General features: G+C 37.4%; 1 protein-coding gene across 1 annotated transcript in view; it reads left to right on the top strand.

Annotated features, from left to right (window-relative positions):
- The window catches only part of PAWR (pro-apoptotic WT1 regulator), a 64,013-nt gene that overhangs the window by 11,874 nt on the left and 31,186 nt on the right, over nt 1-20,953 (top strand). Inside the window, exon 2 of the mRNA XM_014312350.2 lies at nt 17,274-17,402. Within this exon, the coding sequence (XP_014167825.1) occupies nt 17,274-17,402 (129 nt within the window). The remainder of the gene's footprint in view (nt 1-17,273; nt 17,403-20,953) is intronic.

Raw genomic sequence — 20,953 nt, forward strand, 5'->3', positions numbered from 1 at the left:
GTTCCTCGTTCTTTAAACTGAAGCATTTTAGTTGGAACCAGAAGTATTTCTAGTAACAAAAATACTCAGTGCTGATTTGGATAGATATGTATTCTCATATTTATAGTATTTGAAAGAATTCTGGTATTGCTTGTAAGAGCCATCTAGGAGACTCATAATCTTGGTGAATTATGGAATGCACACACAAATGTATCTGTCATCCAGTTACAGATAGTTTAAATTTGAATGTGAAAACAGCATTAAATGCTTATTCTGACTAGTAGAAAAATGTAGTAACTTTTCAAATCAATCTCAATATCTTAATCATCTGATAGTGCTTGTTTTTATAAAAGCTGAGTTCTGCCTTTGTGCTGATAGAAAAGTACTTATTCCACTATTGTAAGAAGATAATATGTTCTTTTTAAAAGTTTTAAGGTATGTTTAGTAATAGAATGCCTTGCATGGTGGTTTTTTTTTTTTTTGCAGGATGTTTTTGAAAGCTGAATGACACTACTGGTTGTGAGTAACTTAGCTTAGTGTTTTCAAGAATGGTATTTTATATCCTTAGTTTCCATTCAGAAAGCTAAATTCTAATCAAGTGCTTGATTTAGTTGTGGAGCCCAAATCTGAACAAGTCTGAGGAAAGCTCGAAATAATTTTGTCATTTTACTATTAGTTCATATTATGCTTTTATTTGTCTATAAAATGGGAACAAGAGCTGACTATTAAGATGCTTCAAAGCCTTTTCATTTGACAGTTTTTCAAGGGACATATTCAGATTGTCTCTGTCTTCCAGTAGTGGATAGCTGTGGCATCCATAATCTAAAATTTGCAGATGGGATAAAGCTCAATAATAATCACAGAGTGGTCATAAAGTCCATTTGATTTTATTGTCTCCTCAAGATTTTGCTATTAAATGAAAGTTTGTGTGAGAATGCGCAGGAATCGGCTGTTTCCCAAGAATGTGACTCCTGAAAGATGGTTTGTTGTAACATACTGCTTCTGCAGCCATGATGTGCTGCATGTCAGAGTAAATTAGAGCAGAGCTTACTCATTTTCCTGCTACATCACAGGAGTTGGGATTTTGAATACCCATTACTCCTTATTCTTCAGAGTTCATTAATAGTTTTGGACTATAAGTAAAGTTCTAGGTCACTGGCCCTTTCCCCGTTAGTGTTAATGGAGCCCTTTTTAAGTCTACTGGAATGTGAAGAATGAAGTTTTACTTCCCTTTTTGGGAACTCCTAATTTTTGCCAGTTGTACGATTACTTCAAGTTTCTACATTGCTTTAAGGAATAAAAGAGTATCACTAATTTATTTACTATGAATAATTAGAATTTACAACACAAAGAAATGACATTTAAGCCTTAGCTTTTGAGGAAGCTAATTATCATGTATATGAAGATTCCCTAGAAGATGGGAACTGAATGCTGAGAAGCCTTGTTTTAATGAGACTGGTTTAAATTTCTTTTTTTATGTTAAGGCCTGTCTTTATTCTGATGCCCTAGTCCTTAGCTGAACAGAAAAGTGAGATTTGAGTGAACAGCTAAGAAATTATTTTAAGCAAGCATGTCTCAAATACTATTTTAGAAAACATCAGGGGTTGAATTTCAAACTGAGATGTACAATTCGAGTCTTTAATGTAAAATTGTCTTTTCAAATATCAGTTCAAAAGTAGCAGCTTCAGATATTGTAGGATTTTGCCAAGTTACACTCCTTAGTAATTTTGAGAAGTACAAACAGGTTTAACTTGGTGTACAAACTATATTGCAATCAGTATTTTTTGCTTCCCCAAAACCCCCTCACATTATCTTATTAAAACAGGCTTTGCATGTTGATTGTTGTGGTTTTTCAAGGAAAAAAGATCAGGAGGAGTGAGAATGTTCTCTTTTGTGTGTGTGTGTGTGACTGTATCCAAGTTACTATCCGTAACCCAGGTTTTGTTCTGCAGCAAACTAATTTAAATCCTCCTAGGAATGCACAAGATCCTTGCCAAAGGGTTTCACCAAGCAATTGAATGCTCTGTTTCAAAATAGGCATTCTTTACAAATACTTCTATTAAAATTTTTGTCTTTGAGAATAGACTGTAGCAGTGCATGTGCTTTGTGGCAAATAGAGGTAAATGTTTAGTCTGTGCTGTCGAATAATTAGAAGTTCAGCATGGGCAGCTTTGCCAGGAGTGTTGCTTGCTGGAGGGTGAGAATGTGAAGAAAACCACAAATTAAAGCACTCTAGGAGTGGAATAAATAAAACAAACCATTGGATTGATTAAAAAGAAAAACAAAAAATTACAATTCTTGTCTCTTTTTTAAGAGTTTATAAGTAAGTTATGTATCAAAGCCAGTGGAGTCAGATAAATCCTCAGTTTTTCCAACACTTGGCTCCACACACAGATAAACTTCTCAACCAGTAGTTTTCAGATCTTTCCTGTGGAAGTACACAGTAGCATCTCTTACTGAGAACTGTGGCCACTGCAAATTGGGTTGGACCTGTTCTGCTCTCAGTAGAACCTTCATTTATCTGCAGGGAAGATCCTGCTTTAGACTTGGGGTTGTGGTCAGTAATCAGCTGTGATGGTGTTAGCATTGGGTTCTGGGCCTGGCTCACTTAAGGCAGAGTTACTAATAGGGTGTGCTGTTAGCCCATTACAGTAGGAAATAAGGGGGTTGTTTCAAACAATAGGTTTGGATACTTTAAATTAATGTTTTCAGTTCTAAGGTCTGGCGACATGGCCATGGCCAAGGCCAAGTGCTGCATTTCATTTGGAGGACCCATCCGACTTAAATGTGCAATTCTTTTCCTCAAACAATTATTCAGTTATGATGTAAATCATGTTGTGTCTTTCTGGTTAGATTGGTATTATTATGCTATATTGATTAGCAGTTGCTATTAGGAGTACATATTGAAGAAATATTTCTGTTTTCTGCCCAGTGTAAACCAGTGTAAGTATTCAAATTAAGAAGGGCTTTTCTAGGGAGTTGGTTCATCTCCAGCAAGGATAAACATCTGAAAATTATCATGTCCAGAAAACTTTCTCTCAAAGGAGTTGTCCATAGTAGTCTTTGGTCTGGTAATACTGATTTCTAAGAAACCTTGGAATACTGGAGAAGTTTTCAGAGAATTTGATATAATTACAAAAGCAATTCTAGGTTTATAATCTAGATCGGCTAGATAGGAGTCAGTTCCAAGTAAATTAGTGGGAGATCTATTTTACCTAATTTTCTTGGCTAATGAACAGGCAGTGTAATTTAGCAGGTCTTTTTTCCTAGTATTTTAATTGAGACCATCACAGAACTCTGTTGTAGTTATACATATGTATATATGTAGTTATACCTATGTATATATGTGTCTTGTAAATAGCTTGAAGGCAGAGGTTGTAAGAAAGGCAGTAATTTTGATTAAGCTAACAGGGAATGTAGATGTGAACTAGTTTCTTCAGTAGGTGTGATATACTAATAGTAATTGAAGTTAATACTCTGGTGTAGTCAGTTGGATAAGGTCAAGAAGGGAAAAGTATAATTTAGGAACTGATATTGTTTGCTTAAAAAAAAGAGCCTGTAATCGAAGTGACATAAGAGCAGTTGTCCTCATTCAGGGGAAATGCTCCAGAAACATCCCAACATCCTTTCTTGGCAGGGATGAGTGGGAATGTGTTTGAAAGCAAAGCAGATATGGAACAGCTTTTTTTATTTACTTTATTTTTGGGGTTTTTTTGATGATTACCCTCTCAGATTTGAACTATATTGAGCTTAGGGGAATTCTCAATGTGTACCTATGTCTTCTGCTGTAGAGTCAGCATGCTGCAATCCCACACATGTGAGAGCAGAATTGCCCTGCTGCTTATGCTTGTTTCTCCCAGTTTGCTGTGCAGCTGCAGGTGGTTTCTGTGGGATGTATGCATGAAGGTTGGTGAGGATAAATGTGTTCTTGCTGTGGTTTGTTATCCTTATTTGTTGTTTCTGTTGCCACTGCAACTCTTCCTGCAAAGAGTTTACTATTGAAAACTCCTAGAAAATTAGGCTGCAGGGAGCCCTGAAGAACTGTCTAGTTTGTCATCTTGTCCCAACAGCATTCTTACACCTGTGTTATTACTGATATTTATCTTCCATTGATGTGTACTTTAAAATCTCCAGGGATAAATATTGCTTTTCTAGGCGAGCTGCTCTATGCCCTTTTTTTGGACATGGCTTTTTGTATGCTCTTGGGGTTTTTTTGTGTCATGTACTTGTTCTTGCAACAAAGTCTTACTAGATTGAATGAAATGCATGAGTGAATCAGTCTGCATCCTATTTGCAAGGTGTGTTTTTGTTTTCACTAACCCAGTTGGTTGTTTACCATGTGGGCTGAGATTTTGGAAGAAAACGTTTCTCACAGCATTTTGTATCAGTAGTGAATGACTCTGAAAGCCCTTGTAGGTGCTTGGTATGAGAATGCATAGATGTACCTGTGTCTTGCTTCCCTCTCCACAATTTAGAAACAGTCTTCAAACACAAACCATAAACAGCAAAGGAGCTACAGAAGATCGTCAGAGCCTTTCATTATCCTAACTCCATTCAATAAGATACCACATTTTATAGAAATAAAGATAGCCAGAAAAATGCTAGACCCCACTTATATTCCAGGCATATGCTACTGCAGCTAAGTTATCAATACCTTCTTTTTATCTTTACAAGCTCTGTCATAAGTACAGTTTAAAAAAAGGCATATAAGTGTGTGTGTACACAAAGCTCTACTTATGAAAAGGAGTTCCCTGTTCAAAAATGTGGAAAATTTTTCTTAAAGAAGACATCAGAGAATACTAAAATCCTAACAATGTAGGGCATAGTGCAGTACCTGTGTTATGATCCTTTGTGGTCTTGTTTTAATGGATATTTTTTCCTAAAATGACTTGCATATGTTAGCAGGAGAAGTCACTAATGTCAGGAATGCTATGTATACAAAGTATACATATTTTAATGTGCTTTTGTATATTGTGCCAATAGAGGGGTAATTCATTACAAATTTCACGTGGAGTTAGGCCAGGTCCTTGTGCTGTCAGTTGTGATTGTGCACCTGTTGTAATAATAGGGCAAGTGGCAGGTCTGAAGATTTACATTTCTGGGATTAATTGAATTAATTTACTGTGGGATCAGTTCCTGTACAGGTAAACATGCCAGGACAGAAGGATAGGCAGTGCAGGCATCAGGATGAACAGAAGATGAGGCTGGGCTGTTGGACCAGGCTGTAGGTATTTCTGACTTCATGCTGTTTGTGTTGGACAAGACAGGTTAAGTCCAGCATGTTCTTGTCTCTCCATTCTGTTCATTTATATGTGTGTTGCAGTTTTCTTTGAGTTGCAATGGCCCTGCTGCATGTGGAGCCAAGAAGAAGAAGAAGGAGTGTGTTAATCCAGTGTTTGACTCTTGATGGGCTTTTTACCTAAGGAATGTTAACACAGGGCTGTGCGTGATATGGCATGGTGGTGAAACTTCCAGTGGTTGGATGGATGAGTTCTGCAGCTCTGTAGTAGCCCTCCTTTTTCAGCTTAGAGTAATAGCAGCTGTGCAGGTTACAAGGGGAAAACTGTTCTGTAGCACATAAATCCTGCAGATTCAAGAAGTCACCCTGGCCTTGTGTTGGAGCTCTGAAGTCTGAATTAGTGGTTTGTTTCCCTCTAAAAATAGATGGTGTTTAGTATTATCAGGGACACTATTTCTATCCCAAAACAGTTAATAATGTTTAATGTTAGTATGTGCTTTTAGATGAATTTCTGTCGAACCCCTATTTCTCTGATTTTAATTGCTGAGGTTTTAATTTTGTGAGATTTTTATCCTTTTCCATGTCCAGACTGCTTTAGATCCTTGCTTTTACCTGACTTGCCTGTGGTGGTCCTGGCACCCATTTGATCCTGTAGTTGGGTAGACCAAGGTATACAAAATACTGTTCACTTTTCATAGAGGTACCTTTCTGCTAGGAAATTACCCTGACATGATTTGCCAGGGATGCAGAGGATTGGTAGATGCTCTTGTGGAGGGGCAGGAAAGAGGGAGTTGGAGTATAGCTACATGGACACTTGCTGATTCTAGCTGTTGTGGAACCTCAGCCCTTGCCCATTATGTTGTTAAATTTCTTAGGAATCTTGGGGGAGGGAGAAATCTTGTTTTCTTGGCTGGACAAAGCAGTTGCAGGGGGATGTGAAAATAAAAAAAAAATAGGAAGCAGAAGTAAAATCAAAGTAATGCAGAGTTATTTCAGTGTTGAAATAAAGTTTGGCTCAACTTTAGGGTGAAGGTTCAGTTCTGATTTTATCTAGAGTAGTTTCCTTTCTTTAAATTGTCTAGTGCCCTCACACAGTTAGTTGTAGATATGCAAAGAAACTTTGTGTTTCCACATTATTTTAATATTGTTTGTGAGACTTTAGGATTCCTTGCTTTTCCAGATCTACAGCCAAAAGTCATGTGGCAGGGAAGGTAAAGAGTTTTAAATATTTACTGAACAGAAAACTGTATATATAAAGCCTTCTGCTAATTTTTGTTTTGTTTAGTGCAGGTGCTAAAAGGTTAATAGCTACCCTATCACATCTATTGTATCAAGAGATTCTTTTCTAACCTAAAGCAATGTTAATTTCCATTTAAGGAAGAATGTCTGCAGGAGCCAGTGGTATTTACTAACTGCGCCTGTAAAAACATTCCTTTTCACCCTCAGATGCACACTCAGCCTTCTGTTTTCCAGGCGACGTTATTACAGGCTTTAGCTTGTAGTCTGAGAAATGTTTTAATAACGTGAACAGCACAATCCTCATTCCTGACTCCTCCTCGGATACTTCTTTACTTCCTTTCCTCTGGTTTGGATTGGACTGAGAGTGTAGCAGTAGCAGGGGGGATTTCTTTTGTTTTTGTGTGTGTGTGTCCTCCTGTTAACAACGTGAAGATCCCTACTGGAGCATCAGTTTATATTTGAAAGGGGGTTTTTGTCATTAAGATTCTTTAAATCTAGGGACAAAAGTCTGATTTTAACTTTCATTTGGCTGTGATAGGTAATTATACGAGACAAATTGAATGGAATCCCATTTCCAGTGTTACCAACTCGTGTGAATTCCTCTCCTTGTCCTCCTTGGTCAGAGTGACAGGCTGTTGAGCTGGACACAGCAGTGGCTCAGGGCTGCTCCATGGTAACGGAATGAATGCTTCTACCCTGTGGTACCTACAGGCTGCCTGTCATTGTTTACCTTTCTTTCACCAAGGAATGGTAAAGCTTGAATTACCTTGTGTTTACCACGGTTTGGTCTACAGAAAACAACACATGTGAACAGTTACCATGGCAAACATGATGCATGTTAATTTTGCGTCAGTCTTAACCTTAACCTCACGCTTTCATTGCACTCAATAGAAAGGGGGGAAGGGGTGTAGCCCTTCTGTTCTGTGCCTCAGCAAGGGAGACCTTTGCCAGTGCCTTTGGTCTGGAGCACAGAGCAAATCCATGTCACCTTGTAGCAAAGTTTCCCAGTCACCAGTAATGGGCAGATTTCTGAGTATTTCAGAAGAGAGAACTTTACCCAATATTCCTATTTTGAAGTTAAGAAATACATGGCACAGTTGATGCCATGAATCACGATATTAAATGCTTTATAAGCTGAAATCTTAATGGTTTGCTTGAGCTGTCTGGTCTCAGGCTCTTTGCTGGAGCTATCATCTGTCTCTAGATGGGGTGACATAGAAATAATTGATGGCTGAAGACCTGACCAAAGCTTACACTATATTGTATGCAAGTAACTCTATAGCTAAAAAAAACCCCCAAAACTTTATCAGTCATTCAAAAATTAAAATAACAGTAATGGAAAATTGCCTTTTTTGTATAAATTCTGTACTTGTGAATGTAAGCTTTTATTTATCCAGCATTTTCTGTGTTTTATTTATTCATGCTTTGTTCTGGTTTGATTTCCTGTAGAATAGCATTGCTCTCTTATGGAATGAGGTACAGTAGTGTAAGGTTCCAGTGAGTGAAGTTGTTTTGGACCAACTGTGTGACGTGACTCATTCCTCCCATTATGATGCTGTACTATGATTTCCTCATACCTGGATGGATTTGGTTTTGTGTCTATGCATGTTGTTCTCTGTTCTGAGGTCATCATATTCAAATGCTACTTTTGTATTAATATACTTGAATTTCTGGTACTGTTTAGTGTGCACATGAAATACTCTTTAGTGGCAAAGTCTTGTCTATTTGCATGTTCCCACTCTGAAATCCTAGTTTTTCTTACCTACTGAGAGTGTAGTGTGCCCAGCTCTGTTTTAGACCTGGTAATCAAAATATGAAAATTTTTGGATGCATGTTGCTGGGAAAATTAGGCAGCCCATTCTGAAAGTGACAGAAAGACCACAAAAAAAACAAGTACCTTGTGCAATTTTGCTTCTCAGACCAGTTGAAACAGATGTGTCCTTTGCTTGCTTGGTTATTTTTGCTGCTGTAATATCTGTTTACTTGGGTAGCTCCCTCTCACCAGGCATCAGCTACATGTTCTTTCTGTGAGCCTTTCCCACAGCTCTGTCTCCCACGCTTTCTCCTCCTCACTCCCAAGTCAATACCATAGTTCCTTTAGTTCCTCCCAGAGCTTTTCAATGGGAAGAGTCAAACACCTGCTGAGCTGGCTCAGGGCTGTATGCAGTGCTGGCTGCTTAGGTGGAAGGGTAACTGCCTGTTTTGTCTAGTCCTTGAATTACTCAGGCAACTAATCTGCATATTTCACTTGTAGCAATCTTCAGTTAGCCCCCTCACACTTGTGCAACTTTCATGTCTTAAAGAATCTCTTAGTGAGTATTAATTACTGTCTGGAACACAACACGCACACACCCACCCGCACTAGTGACTTCAGAAAGATATGGGTACAAAAGAGCTGGCATTTCTGAGCAGTTTCCATAAGAAGCAGGGATACAAGTGGAGGTAACAGAAGACTCTTGGGCTGTTAACATGTAAGATTGCACTATGAGAACCTGGACTGGATTTTCATCAAGATCCTTGGACATTGGTATATTTGTAAAAAAAGTGTTGGTAATGCTCCCGAGGGAGAGGAATTCCCTACAAATACAGATTCCCTACAAATAATCTGTAGGTATAAGGTGTTCTCCCAGGAAATAGTTAAATATTGACTTGAACAATGACTTTAAACTTTTTTCATTTTACTTGGTTATATCTGTCCTATGGAGGCTTCACTACCACAGATGTGCTTTTTCTGCCTGCACAGTTTTGATCAGTGCTGTCTATTCCTGATAACAGTGCTGAGTCCATCAAAAGTGCTTGTTTATTGCCTTGGAAATCAAATTCAAACTTTTTTTTTTCATCCAGATAAGTGCTTATCCTATTTGAACTCCTTTTTCAGTACTACTTTTCCCTTTCTGCCCCGCAGCTGAATAGAGAGTCCATCTCTGGTTAGTACGCTTACTTGTATTAGGACTCAAAAGAAGCATCCAGAAGAGCAGAAAATCTGATTTTTTTTTTATCAGTTTTTCCATAGTTTGAGAAAATATCACTCCTAAATGAGAAGTATAGTGCAACTCTCAAAAAAATATTGTGCCAAAGTTTTCTTTTTCCCTTTGGGATGGGTTCTGAGTCTGTTGTCCTGGCTTGCCTGTGCTCAGTTGGTTATCAACAGGCTTTTTGCCTTTGTTTAGTTTGACCAATCCCACACCCACTGTATGTAAACAATGAATGAGATTCAGTGAGTAGAATAAGAGAAATGACAACTAGCCCATTAGGCAGGAGAGCAGAATCCTATGAAGTCACTGCATTAAAAAAAAAAAATTAAATGCAACTTAATATTCCGACAGTATAAATGGCTACATACTGCATGCTTTAGGGTATAGGATAGTTAGAGATACAGTTCCACTGATTAACCTGTTTGGTCTCCTTTTTGAACATTCTTCCAGTACTGACCTCATCTTTATTTCTCTTCACCATAGATGTACTGGGGGCGAGAACATTCTTCTGTGTTACATGGTCACATTAAAAGGAATAATTCTGTTTTGAAAATAGCTTACTAATCTTCTTCAAGATTTTTTTTCTCTCCCTGTTTCTGTGACTTTAAAGAGAAGGGTGCTCAATCTGTATGGTCTTTTGCTACATGACAATAAGTCTTTCTCTCATTTGGAGCATTGTATCTGTTTGCTAAGTTTTGACAGAAATACATGGCAGTGAAAGTCAAAGTGATGGTGGTTACAGACATTTTTACTCCATTATCTGTTGCTTGAGTGGCTTTTGCTCGGGCATTGTTTACATGCCCTGTAATACCAACATCTCCTAAAATCATACCTAATGCAGGAGCCAGTTTAATAGAAAAAGTAACATAGTGAGCATCAAGCGTCTAAATGATCACTTTTTTCTATAGATCCAGGAAGAGTTGTCTTTTCTGCTCTTGCAGTCTGTTACTGTTGTTTCCTAATATCTGTGGCATGATGCAAACTAATAGATATTTCTTTGTGAACAGTGCAAATATTTTTAACAGATCTCTTTTTCCCCCCCTGACTGAACCAGGCAAAATTTGTTTTACTGAATTTCTTCTGCTCAACCACTGGTTTGCCATCTTTGTTTCAGATAGGATGCATCATTTCAGAATGTTTATTAGGAGGTTAATGAGACTGGTTTGGTGACTGACTCCACTTCTCTGTGTGTGTGTGATTTTTGGGACCATTTCTGTAACTCTTAGATTCATATGTTCAACACTGTTAGTGACTTCCGTGCAGACAATATAGTTTCTATTAACTCTTTACCAGATGTCCACCATCAGCAGAGGAGAGAAAAGACGTGTTACTGTCAAAATAGAAGTAAAGAGCAGTGTGCAAAATTTGAATGAGGAGCGGGATGTTTATTTTTACTCTTGTCTCAGAGAGATGTGCTATGTAAGGACCCTATACTTCTGAAAATCAGATTATACCAACAGCATTAGGAGGGTTTGGCTGCTTTTTTCTTACACCCTTTATTTGATGTTGATTCACATTTTCTTTTTAAGAGCATGGAATTTGGATTTCTTCTGGATGAGTCATAATTCTATTCACATAATAATTTCCCCGTGGAACAGGTGTAAACAGTTGAATGTCATTGCATAAAGATCCTCAGTCATTGTTGCTGCTTGATCCTTCTGTTCTAAGGTGCTGATCAGTCAGAAGGGCTCTAAAATGCTAACTAACCATGAGTTCAGTTAAATAGTTTGGTGCTTAATTCTGATGTTTGCCAATCCATAATTTTTATTGTCTCTCTATTTTCTAGAAAGATTTTAATAATGCTCGATAGCTTGTCTTTTGCAAGACAAGTTTTCTTGTATCCCTGGAATTTTACTCTGTGACTTTCTTATCATGTACTAAGTAGTTAAATTAAGCATAACCACCAATCATTCTTGACAAGCCTTGTGATAAAGGATTTTTTGGCGATTAGTTTAAGTTAAACATTTGACTTTTGAACTCATTCTTGTGGTATGTTTGAAAACACTGGTGACCAAACAGCGTTTTTTGATGAATAACAAACTGCAAACATTGCTGCTTTTTGTTATTATAATGAGGGATAATTGACATTCTGGTGTTGATGCAGTTGATGTTTTACATAAAGCTTTAAAAGAATTCAAAATACTTTGTTATTTTGCTCTTAATACAGACAAATATGCTGGGTTTTTTACCCAAAACATTTCTAAGAGGATTGTGAGACTTTAAATTGTATTTGCTCTGGAATATAATTGAATGTACAAAGTAGGTACTTATAAATTCTTGTTATGGGTGAGAAAAGGATAGAGTTAAAAAAAATGTAAATGTGACTTATAATCAGGAATGCTGTGAATTTTGTAGAGCAGGATGTGCATTTGACTGATCTATGTGATGCTCGTCTTTTAGGATTGCTTTGTTGGCAGCATGGTCAAGGATGAGCGAATCCTGTGGCTGCAGTCAGCTGTGCTCTGGCCCACCTGCTGGGCACTGACCCATTCTTGTCCTAGGGTCTCTTTTGATCTCAGATACCAAAGATTCCTGCCTTTGCTACTCTTCTATGGTAAAAATCCATGCTTGTGATTATACTAATGGTTGATATTGGACTGCTCCAGTTACAGATGCAGACTTTTAGAAGTGCACAAAAATCACGTGGACAAGGTGTTGCAGTTCAGTATCCTTCTCTGGGCTCTCTTAATGTGAGAATTGAAGTCTAAAAAAAATAAAATCTTTAGCTGGGTAATTGATACAACTGCTTGTAGGTTTTAGATAGTTCCTAGGAATAACATTATTTGTTTTCACCTCTATAGGAATGGTTTTCAACTTGTAAAGAAAAACACTTCAGCAAGTGAAATGTGATGAAAGGCTTGCAGAATGAAAAAGATGCAATTTTTCCAATTTTACTGTCATTCCAATAAAAAGATTTTATTACTCTAAATGTGTCTTACTTAAATATTTTGGGTGCTGTCTGGACAGTATAAAAAAAGTGTGTTATAAATATGGGTAAAATTAGTGTTTCAGAGGGGAAAAGATACGTAATCATAAATCACAGAAGTCTGGGATTTTTGCTTGGTTTTGATGGGAGGTGCTGACAGAAGCATTTGATACTATGCAAAGAGATAGGGAGATGGTATTTAGCTGATATCAAAGTTGTGCATGGTAAAGCAAGGAAGCATTTGGTCCTCAGTGTTGCAGTAAGAAGAGTTAATATAGAGAAATCACATGTAAGATATGTGTAAGATAGTTGTCTTTTATTTGCAGTTAGGTTTCCAGGTTTTTCCTTGGTCAGCCAAGGGAAAGATAGTGTTGAATTCCAAAATGTATCTTGCAGTAGTTAATTGCCTGGATAAGTTTTTTTCAGAGTTAAAAGAGCAATTCTTACATCTTTTCTTGTATTTCTACTGTTGAAGCTTTTAGAAAATACTTACATTTAATAGAAGCCTTTGCAGTTTTACAATGTCTTGAGGTGAAGTTGTGATAGTGCACTTTGAACTTTTTCTCAGCATGGGAAATATCCTTATGGTAAAATTGATTTTTTAAAATTGCCTTTTTAGATTGTCTGTAGTTGTTTCAGGGAAATGGGAAGATGCTTCAATTTGTTTCCTCTCTGACATTACTACCATGGTTTAACTAGGAGAGCCCATCGAGATAACCGATGGTGCTTGTGATGTAGTTTCTGTTTATTGCCCAATATGAAGTTGAACATGAGGTTTAACTGAGAGTACATATCTGCCTGCACATCTTGCTGTACTGGTTAAATATGGAATTATCTCAAGTGCTCATCATTTTCAAAAAGCTGATGTAGCACAGCCATTCCTGGAGTTCTGCGAAATAAGTAGTTTGAATGGGCTTGTATCTGGTCCAGGCAAAATCAATTGAGCTAATTAAAACTGCTGAAAGGAACCTGACTGACCTTTCATGGAGTGAGCTGGGAGCCCTCAGTTATGTGCTGTAAGGCAGAAGCAGGTTGGTGCAGGAAGGGGGTTGGGAACAGGGACAATTTGACTCAGTGTGGTTTCTTGTGGCGAGAGCAGCTTGTGCATGCTCAAACTGATCTACACAGGATAGGAATATTGCTTCTTTCCAGGGAAAAGACAGCCCTTCCCCAACTTTTGCTTGTTCTTAGCAATGCACAAATATTTATAGGAGGCAAACCAGTGAATCATTAGAAATGTTCTTTGTACAGTGTCTCCTTAAACTGGAGGTGGTGGTGTGCTGGAATGTGGAGATATCTTTGTGGCAGTTTCTTTCCTCAGTCTGATTCTTTTGAAAGCATCTTAGTCTGCTTGTATTTTCCATACTAGAGGTTTACAAAAAAAATGTTTATACTACATCTTCAAACATCTACTGAAATCCTAGAAAACCTAAAAAATTTCTGTGGATTCCTTGTATTAAGATCAGATGTGGGAATGTCACATTGAATATCTGCTATACAAAACTCAGATGATTTTAATAGAAAATAAGAATCTGAAATGGTATATGCCTAGTGGCAAAATAAAAAAGCAGAGGAAAGGGAATGGACAGAGAGAATTATATAATGGGTCAGAATTACACCTCAGTGGTTACAAGTCCATTTCTCTGCTGTGCTGACAGAGAAAGTAATTGCTGTACTTACGTCTTTTTCAATGATGTGAAACTAGTTTTTACAGCACAGTGCAGTATTTGAGAGAGCCTGCAACGTGACCAACACAGTAATCCAGCTAATTGAAATGTCTTGTGGGCTGAGGCAGTTTCAGCTGCAGGGCAGTTTGAAAAAACTCAGTTTTTAAAGTGTCTAACAACACTTTAAACATTTTAAATTTTTTCAATAATAGTATATCAACCCTCACCCACAAAGCGAAATGTGGTTTTATTGATTTTTATTCCTCTAAAAATTCGCTAAGAAGATAAATGACAATAATACTAGCAATTAATAACTGAAGATGAAGTGCATAAGCAGGATATTTTCAATAAGAGAGCTTGTTTCATCATGAGTCAAAACTAGTGGATTTCCTTTTTAAGGCTAATGGTTATTGAAGCAAAACTTAATAACTTCCTAAAAGGCAGTAAAAGGTTTGCATGATGTAGTTTGTTAGCGTGTTGGTTTGTGCTCAACCTGCATTTTTTAAACATTGTGTGAATTGGTGTATCTGCATGTTTGGAAGGGGAACACAACCTTTGTGGTTGGGAAACCACAGCCTCTGACAGTGACTACGAATCGGCTTCGGGGCAGGAAGGCATTGGCAGCCCTGGCCAAATGTGCTGTGCCAGCTGTGGATGGTGACTGCCAACCTGTGCTCATGACTCCTCCACCTCACCTCTTACAAGTCATAAAAGATCTGGTGCTTCTGTGGTTCTAACCACTCAAACTTGTGCTGGCCTCAGCTGGTGGGACACCTGCTGCCGTGAAGGGAACTGGAGCGGGGAGCAAGCCCCCCGTAGCCTTTAAAACAGAATTAGATTTACATAAACTGTTTAACCAACTACCTTGGAAGTATTATTTGGGGTGGTTGAATACCTTTCAATGGTACTGACTGGCAGACTTTGGTGATCTTGGACCTTCCTGAGAAGAAAGGAAAGGGTGAGAATGGACATTGCTGGCAAATCCCAACTGAAAATGTTTAGTTTAAAATTATGTGGCTAGAACTTTCATACCAGATTTTGTTCCTGTTCAAAAATGCTAAAAGAATAGTTAGTAGCAGGTAATCTTATACTAAAAGAGAGAAGAACATTCTTCATTACAGATGTAATTGTATTCAGAGAAAAATATTTATATTGAGCACTCATTGTCTTTGGAAATCTTCTGAGAAGCATGGATCTGAAGGAGAGAATTTCTGGAGAAATGTGCACTTATCTACTTAGTCACTACTAAGACTTTTTTCCTACAATATTGGTATTTGAGCTTCATTTTTCTCCTTAAATAATTTTTTCCCTTGAAAATGCAAAGTTGTTTCCATTCTCTGTCATGACAACTTAGAGATGGAAGACCAATCTGAAAATGTTTCTATTTTTCAAACACAGTATCATTCTTCATCTGCATGACACTAGTTAAAATTTACATGGTAACTTCTGTGTACCTCCTAGTTCTTTCTGAACAAGGCTGGCTTTGTAAGAGGCAAAGATGACTCCATTTCTTGTTGCAGTAGAGCTTTATTATTTCTTACTGTGTCACTTCATAATGGCTTAATATGATAATAGGATAAATTAGGACATAAGCTTATGTCATCAAAATTTTTATGTTTTACAGTTTATAAAAGGTAGAGGATGTTAATTTAAAGATAATTTCCTAGAATGTACCATGGCAGTGTTTTTTAAATGCTTTGTTATAAATGGACCCTAAAGAATTGCATTAAATATTTGTAATTATTTTATTAGAAAAGGCTCATTGAAAGTGTTTTTGAATGTGTAATGATTTAGCCACAGTAACCTTCTAAGTGTGCCTTTCTTAGTGATAGGAGCAGGTCTGCATGAGTTCCATTGAAAGGTTGGTTAGAAGTAGACCAGTGAAATTGCATTAGTGTTGCTGTCATGAGCACTGCTGTGGAGAGTTTAAATGGCTTTTATTCAGGTTCACTTGTGGAAACATATCCCTTTCTGGTTTGCCAGTTTTCTAGCACGTGTATCACCGTAGTGTTTGCTTTGGAGGAGCTGGAGTTAGTTTTTGATATACTAGTGCTATTTTCAGCTAGCAAATAGCACTGGTTTTATTTTTAAAGATACTGTATTCCAGCATTCTCATTATATAATTTTGAGTAGTTTTGTGTCCTTTGTGTAAGGTGATGACAGAGACTGTCAGTACCTGAGCCTCAGAATACTGACTTAGTTTTTACTGCATTAGAAATATCAACTGAAATAATTTGACATTCATCTTTGTTCTCTGCTAGTCCTGTTCTCCGTTTCTCAAGGTACTGTACATCAATCTAGAAGCTTTTTGATCTCTTAAACTGGTTATTTCCCTGTGTTTCTGTAACAAGGTTTCACACATCTCTTGTTCTGATGTAGAGTGCTGGCAAAGAGCTTGTGATGTCATGGTTGGATTTTTTTTTTTTTTAGCTTTGTCTGCTTTAAATTGGTCTTCTAACATAGCTGACTTAGCCCAAAGCTGGTTGAGTCCTCACATTTCTACCCTGGCCTTAATGTGGCTTTAAGCTAGGACAGAGGCTGTAATACTGTCCTAGTTTATTTACTTCCTACTTACTTTTACTGTCTCTGGCCTGACAGCAGTTAGTGCTTTAGAAACTTAATCCTCTCAAAGCAAGTATTTCAGCAGATCTAATATGAAACATTTGTGCTGAAGAGTCAAAATGTTACATATAAGTGTAAAACTGTGAGTATTTAATGACTGTCCAAGTCATTAAAAAATTACTGATTTTCAATGGTAAATTTTCAAAGAAAAAATGAAAACCAAGAGGGCCAAGATTAAAATGTGTGATTGAGACTGACACTTCAACCTCAGCAGATGCTACTATGTCAAAAAAGATCAGTTGTTGAGTGAAGAGTACAATTAACTTTTTTTTTCCTTTCTGGATTTCCTGAAAATCTCTTGTGTAAAGGTAATACAGTTGCATATGGCAAACAGGGTTGTAGAATCATTCTAATGGAAAGAACTTCAGGTATAGCCCAAGCTCCTGCTCACAGCAGGATTAGCACGGCATTGTCTAAAATTTTGTCAAAATGGATCGTGTTTTGATGATTTCTTACTTTTGTCAGGAAGAAAAAGCTCTTATTTGGAAAGAAAAGCATTTAATTAGACTTTCCTGAAATATGAAATTAATATTTGAAGATATTCACTGATGCATGAATTTTGTGAAATATGGGTGTGTAGCAACATACAACGACTATAACTAATAACCAAATGCTTTTCATTTTAGAGCCTTGATGAGTATGAAGATGATGAAGCAGGGCAGAAGGAACGAAAGAAAGAGGATGCTATTACTCAGCAGAACACGGTACAAAATGAGAGTTCCAGTGCAGATACCTCTTGCTCGTACTTACTGCAGGTGAGAACTTAACATTGTTTGTTTTGGCATTTTACTCTGATTTAAAACTCGTACTGCTTTCTTCTTTGTATTTCTAAACAGTAGATTATACCCTACATGAAAAAAACCCCTAAAGTTCAGGAGCTGACACATTGCTGGAAACAGAGTATGAGGTTCCATTCCACAAGCTTAAAACTACTGAAATGAAGATTCTGACAACAGAATCTTCTGGTTTTGTAGAGGTCTTGAAGGTAATAGTTTTGATGTTCATCATAGAACTTACTGTTTAGTGGGGGGAAGAGAAACTGGGAGATTCAAGTGAAAAATACTGACAGGCATAGAATATTCAATTAATTGGAGGTAGCCTGCTAAATCAGGACACATTTTCCTAATTTATTTTGTTTATTGACTTCTAATTACTGATTCTAGGATTGAAACCAACACTCAAACTCCTAGGGTAAACAGCCCATGTCTCTTTGAAACCTCTTATCCCTTTTTATTGCTTTCCAATCCCTGACCATGCTGATTCCTACAGTCCCCTCCCCCTGACATCAAAACATTGCCAGTTATGCGTGGTACACCCCTCCTTCATACTGCACCACCTGTGGCAAATGTTCTGTCTCTTTCCCGAGTGCCCTAAGTCTCTTTAGCCAGTCTTGTTTCTCCTTCTGTTACCTAACAGCATGTACAAACCCAGCTGTACAAACTGAGGCCATCCAGCTCTGCCTGTTGACTCCAACAGAGGCAACAGCACATGCGCAGGGAGAAAAAAATGCAAACGAACCAAGCACATGGTGCTCATGGGTAGTTTTATAACCATCCATATCTAGGGGTGGCGTGGCTGGATTGGTGAATCTGGATGCATTTTCCTTCTAAAATTTGGCCTAGTCTTTCATCTGCTCATGGATGCCTTTTATGTTAAGAGCCTGGGGCAGAGAAGTCTACAGCTTAATTACCTGGAATGTCAAGAGCAATCTCCTTTTGTTAAAGTTGAATCTGTCGTTTTCCGTGTTTCCATGGGATTTCAGCAAGGTGTCTCAGTGGAAGACACGGAGAAGAACTGCTTCCTTTTTATGTGACTGAGTGCTGCAAAGAGAGGATGGCTCCTCTCAGCTGCCTGTTCCCTAGGCTGAATAATTCTATTTTACTTGGTTGTTCCTAATATAGGAGTTACTCAATAACATTCTCTACTTTCCAGTTTGACTCTGTTTTGTTTGGTATCCAAAAGCAGAACCAGTGAAACATTCAGTATAACATGCAGTCATAGAGTGGTTTGGTGGTGGGGTTTGTTTTATTCTCTGTTTCTTTCCTATTAATTCCTGATGCCTATTTGTCTCCTGAGCCCTGAATTTACTGTTTATGTTGTGAATGCCTAATCTAATTTAACATTTTTCAAGTTTTCTTTGAGTGAGGATAACAAGCTCACAGGTCAATGCCTGTGTAAATTTAGAAACATGTTCACCTTTCGTTTCACTTATGTACACTATACTTGTGTACATTCAATTTAATCTCCTGTTCCACCTCCCAGTCACTCCCAATAAAGGAGTCATGCATGTTTTAACAGTTGATCTGTATCTTTTCTGTTCTGAGTAGCATCTGTGGACATCTCCTCCCCAAACACATTGAAAAGCCCAGGTTCCTGCGTAGGTTCCTGTGACACTATTCTGGTTGTTCCATCCACTGTGAAAGCTGACCATCGGGTCCACCATTATTTCCTGCCTTTTCATCAGTGGTTTATTCACAGGACATTTTCTTTTATTCTAAGAGGAGATTACTTTCTTGAGTAGGCTTTGGGGAGTGCCTTTGAAATGCAGTATGCTGTCAATCAAATTTCTGTCCTGGACATGTTTTTATAACTTAAAAAAGCCGTATTAGATTTGAGAAGTGCAACTATTCTACAAATGCCCTGGTGACTCTTCCATATGGTATCATATTTACTTACTTATTCCTTAATTGTTCTAGACTTACTAGCAACACTTTATCCTGTATAAATGTCAAGTTTACTCCTCTATAGTTCTGTGTTTGTTTAAGAATCTTCTTGGGCATGATTTTTTTGTTAGCCTGTAGTACTAGGGCATTTTTAAATGAGAAGCTCCATTTAATCTCGAGTAGTTCAGCTATTATATTTTTCAGTAACATCAATAGTTTCTTCAAAGCTCAAGGAGTAAATAGCTGCCTCATTCTAGTAGGTAACATTTTAAAATTTCTTTTATTAATTTTTTTTCCACATTTTAACAGTGCTTCTGCTGTAAATAGACCGTTCTCCAGAGGGAGTGCTCTGATATGACACTCTTTTCCATGGTGAACATCAACAAAAATATTTCTTCAAAGCAACTGTCTCCTCTGAGTATGCCTCATATAACCAGATCTGTTGTCTTTGCAGATTTATTAGGAGCCATCATGCTGAAAAGTTTTTATGCTTTTCTCCAAGTTGTTTGTAAGACTGTTTCTTACAGTGTTCACTCTGTTTTCACTTCTTCAGCAGATATTCCAAAAGTTTTAATTTTTAGTTTCTCCTAGTAGTATTATATAATGCTTTGGCTATATTCCCATGCCCTCTTTTTTCCATCCATATTTTCTATTCTTCTTCACAAGCAACCTAAGTTTTTATTTACCAAACTGTCTGTATTAGTTGTATCCTACATTTCCAAGTTTGTCACCTCTCTCCCAACAGGCACTAGTTCTTTGTTGACAGAGCACAGCAGGAGTGTCGTGTCACCAACAATACAGAAATGAGTCCCAGGTCTCGGATCTGGCAAAGGCCCAGGGTGGCACATGTACAGAACAGATGGAACCTTAGAAAGTTGTAGCTACTAAGGCTTAATCAGTTTACTACTGGCTCTGTCAATTCACTTTTTATTAGAAGACTTAGAACTTGCCTGTTTTGAACAGAATTTGACAGCAGTGTTATTTCAGGTTTGATGACTTAATTTCCTTTTGATTCTACTCTGTCCAAGACTAATACTCTTTTTAAAAGTAGAGCTTATGTTGTAGATGTAGGAACTAATTTTAAGTTGCCATTGGCCAATATATATTTTACTTCCATGTACTAAGCAGAATAAATACATTTCTGTAGTTACAGCTATTTCCCCCATTTGTCCATTCTTATTATTATTTAATGAAGTTTGTAAATACATAATTATTGTGAAAATGGTAAATAATATGGTGTTGACTTCATATTTGATGAGGAAATATGTTGCTGAATAAGGTTTTCTTTCCAGTCCTTAATCTGATTTTTCAGTTCCCTTTTAATATTGTCAGAGGTTGCAGTTCTCATTTTCTTAGCCAATATGTACATTTTTTGGAAACTCTGTCTGAATTGAAAGTTCTTAGTCCAAAACACAGACATTCCAGGTTTGTTAAGAATAGAACTAAAAATACAGCAGATTTTCCCTGAAGCAGAGCTATTTGACTGAAATAATCTTCTGAATTATTTTATATTGGCATTATAGAAGATGGTAGGTCTGGCAATGTTGCAAGCACCGAAAAACTGTTGCAATCAAAGAATTTGTTGTTTAACTTTAGAAAAAGATAGTGTGGATAGCCACACCTCACCTCAACATTACATCCTC

The sequence above is a fragment of the Geospiza fortis genome, unplaced genomic scaffold (genome assembly GCF_000277835.1).
Source record: "Geospiza fortis unplaced genomic scaffold, GeoFor_1.0 scaffold166, whole genome shotgun sequence".
Classification (NCBI taxonomy): Eukaryota; Metazoa; Chordata; class Aves; order Passeriformes; family Thraupidae; genus Geospiza; species Geospiza fortis.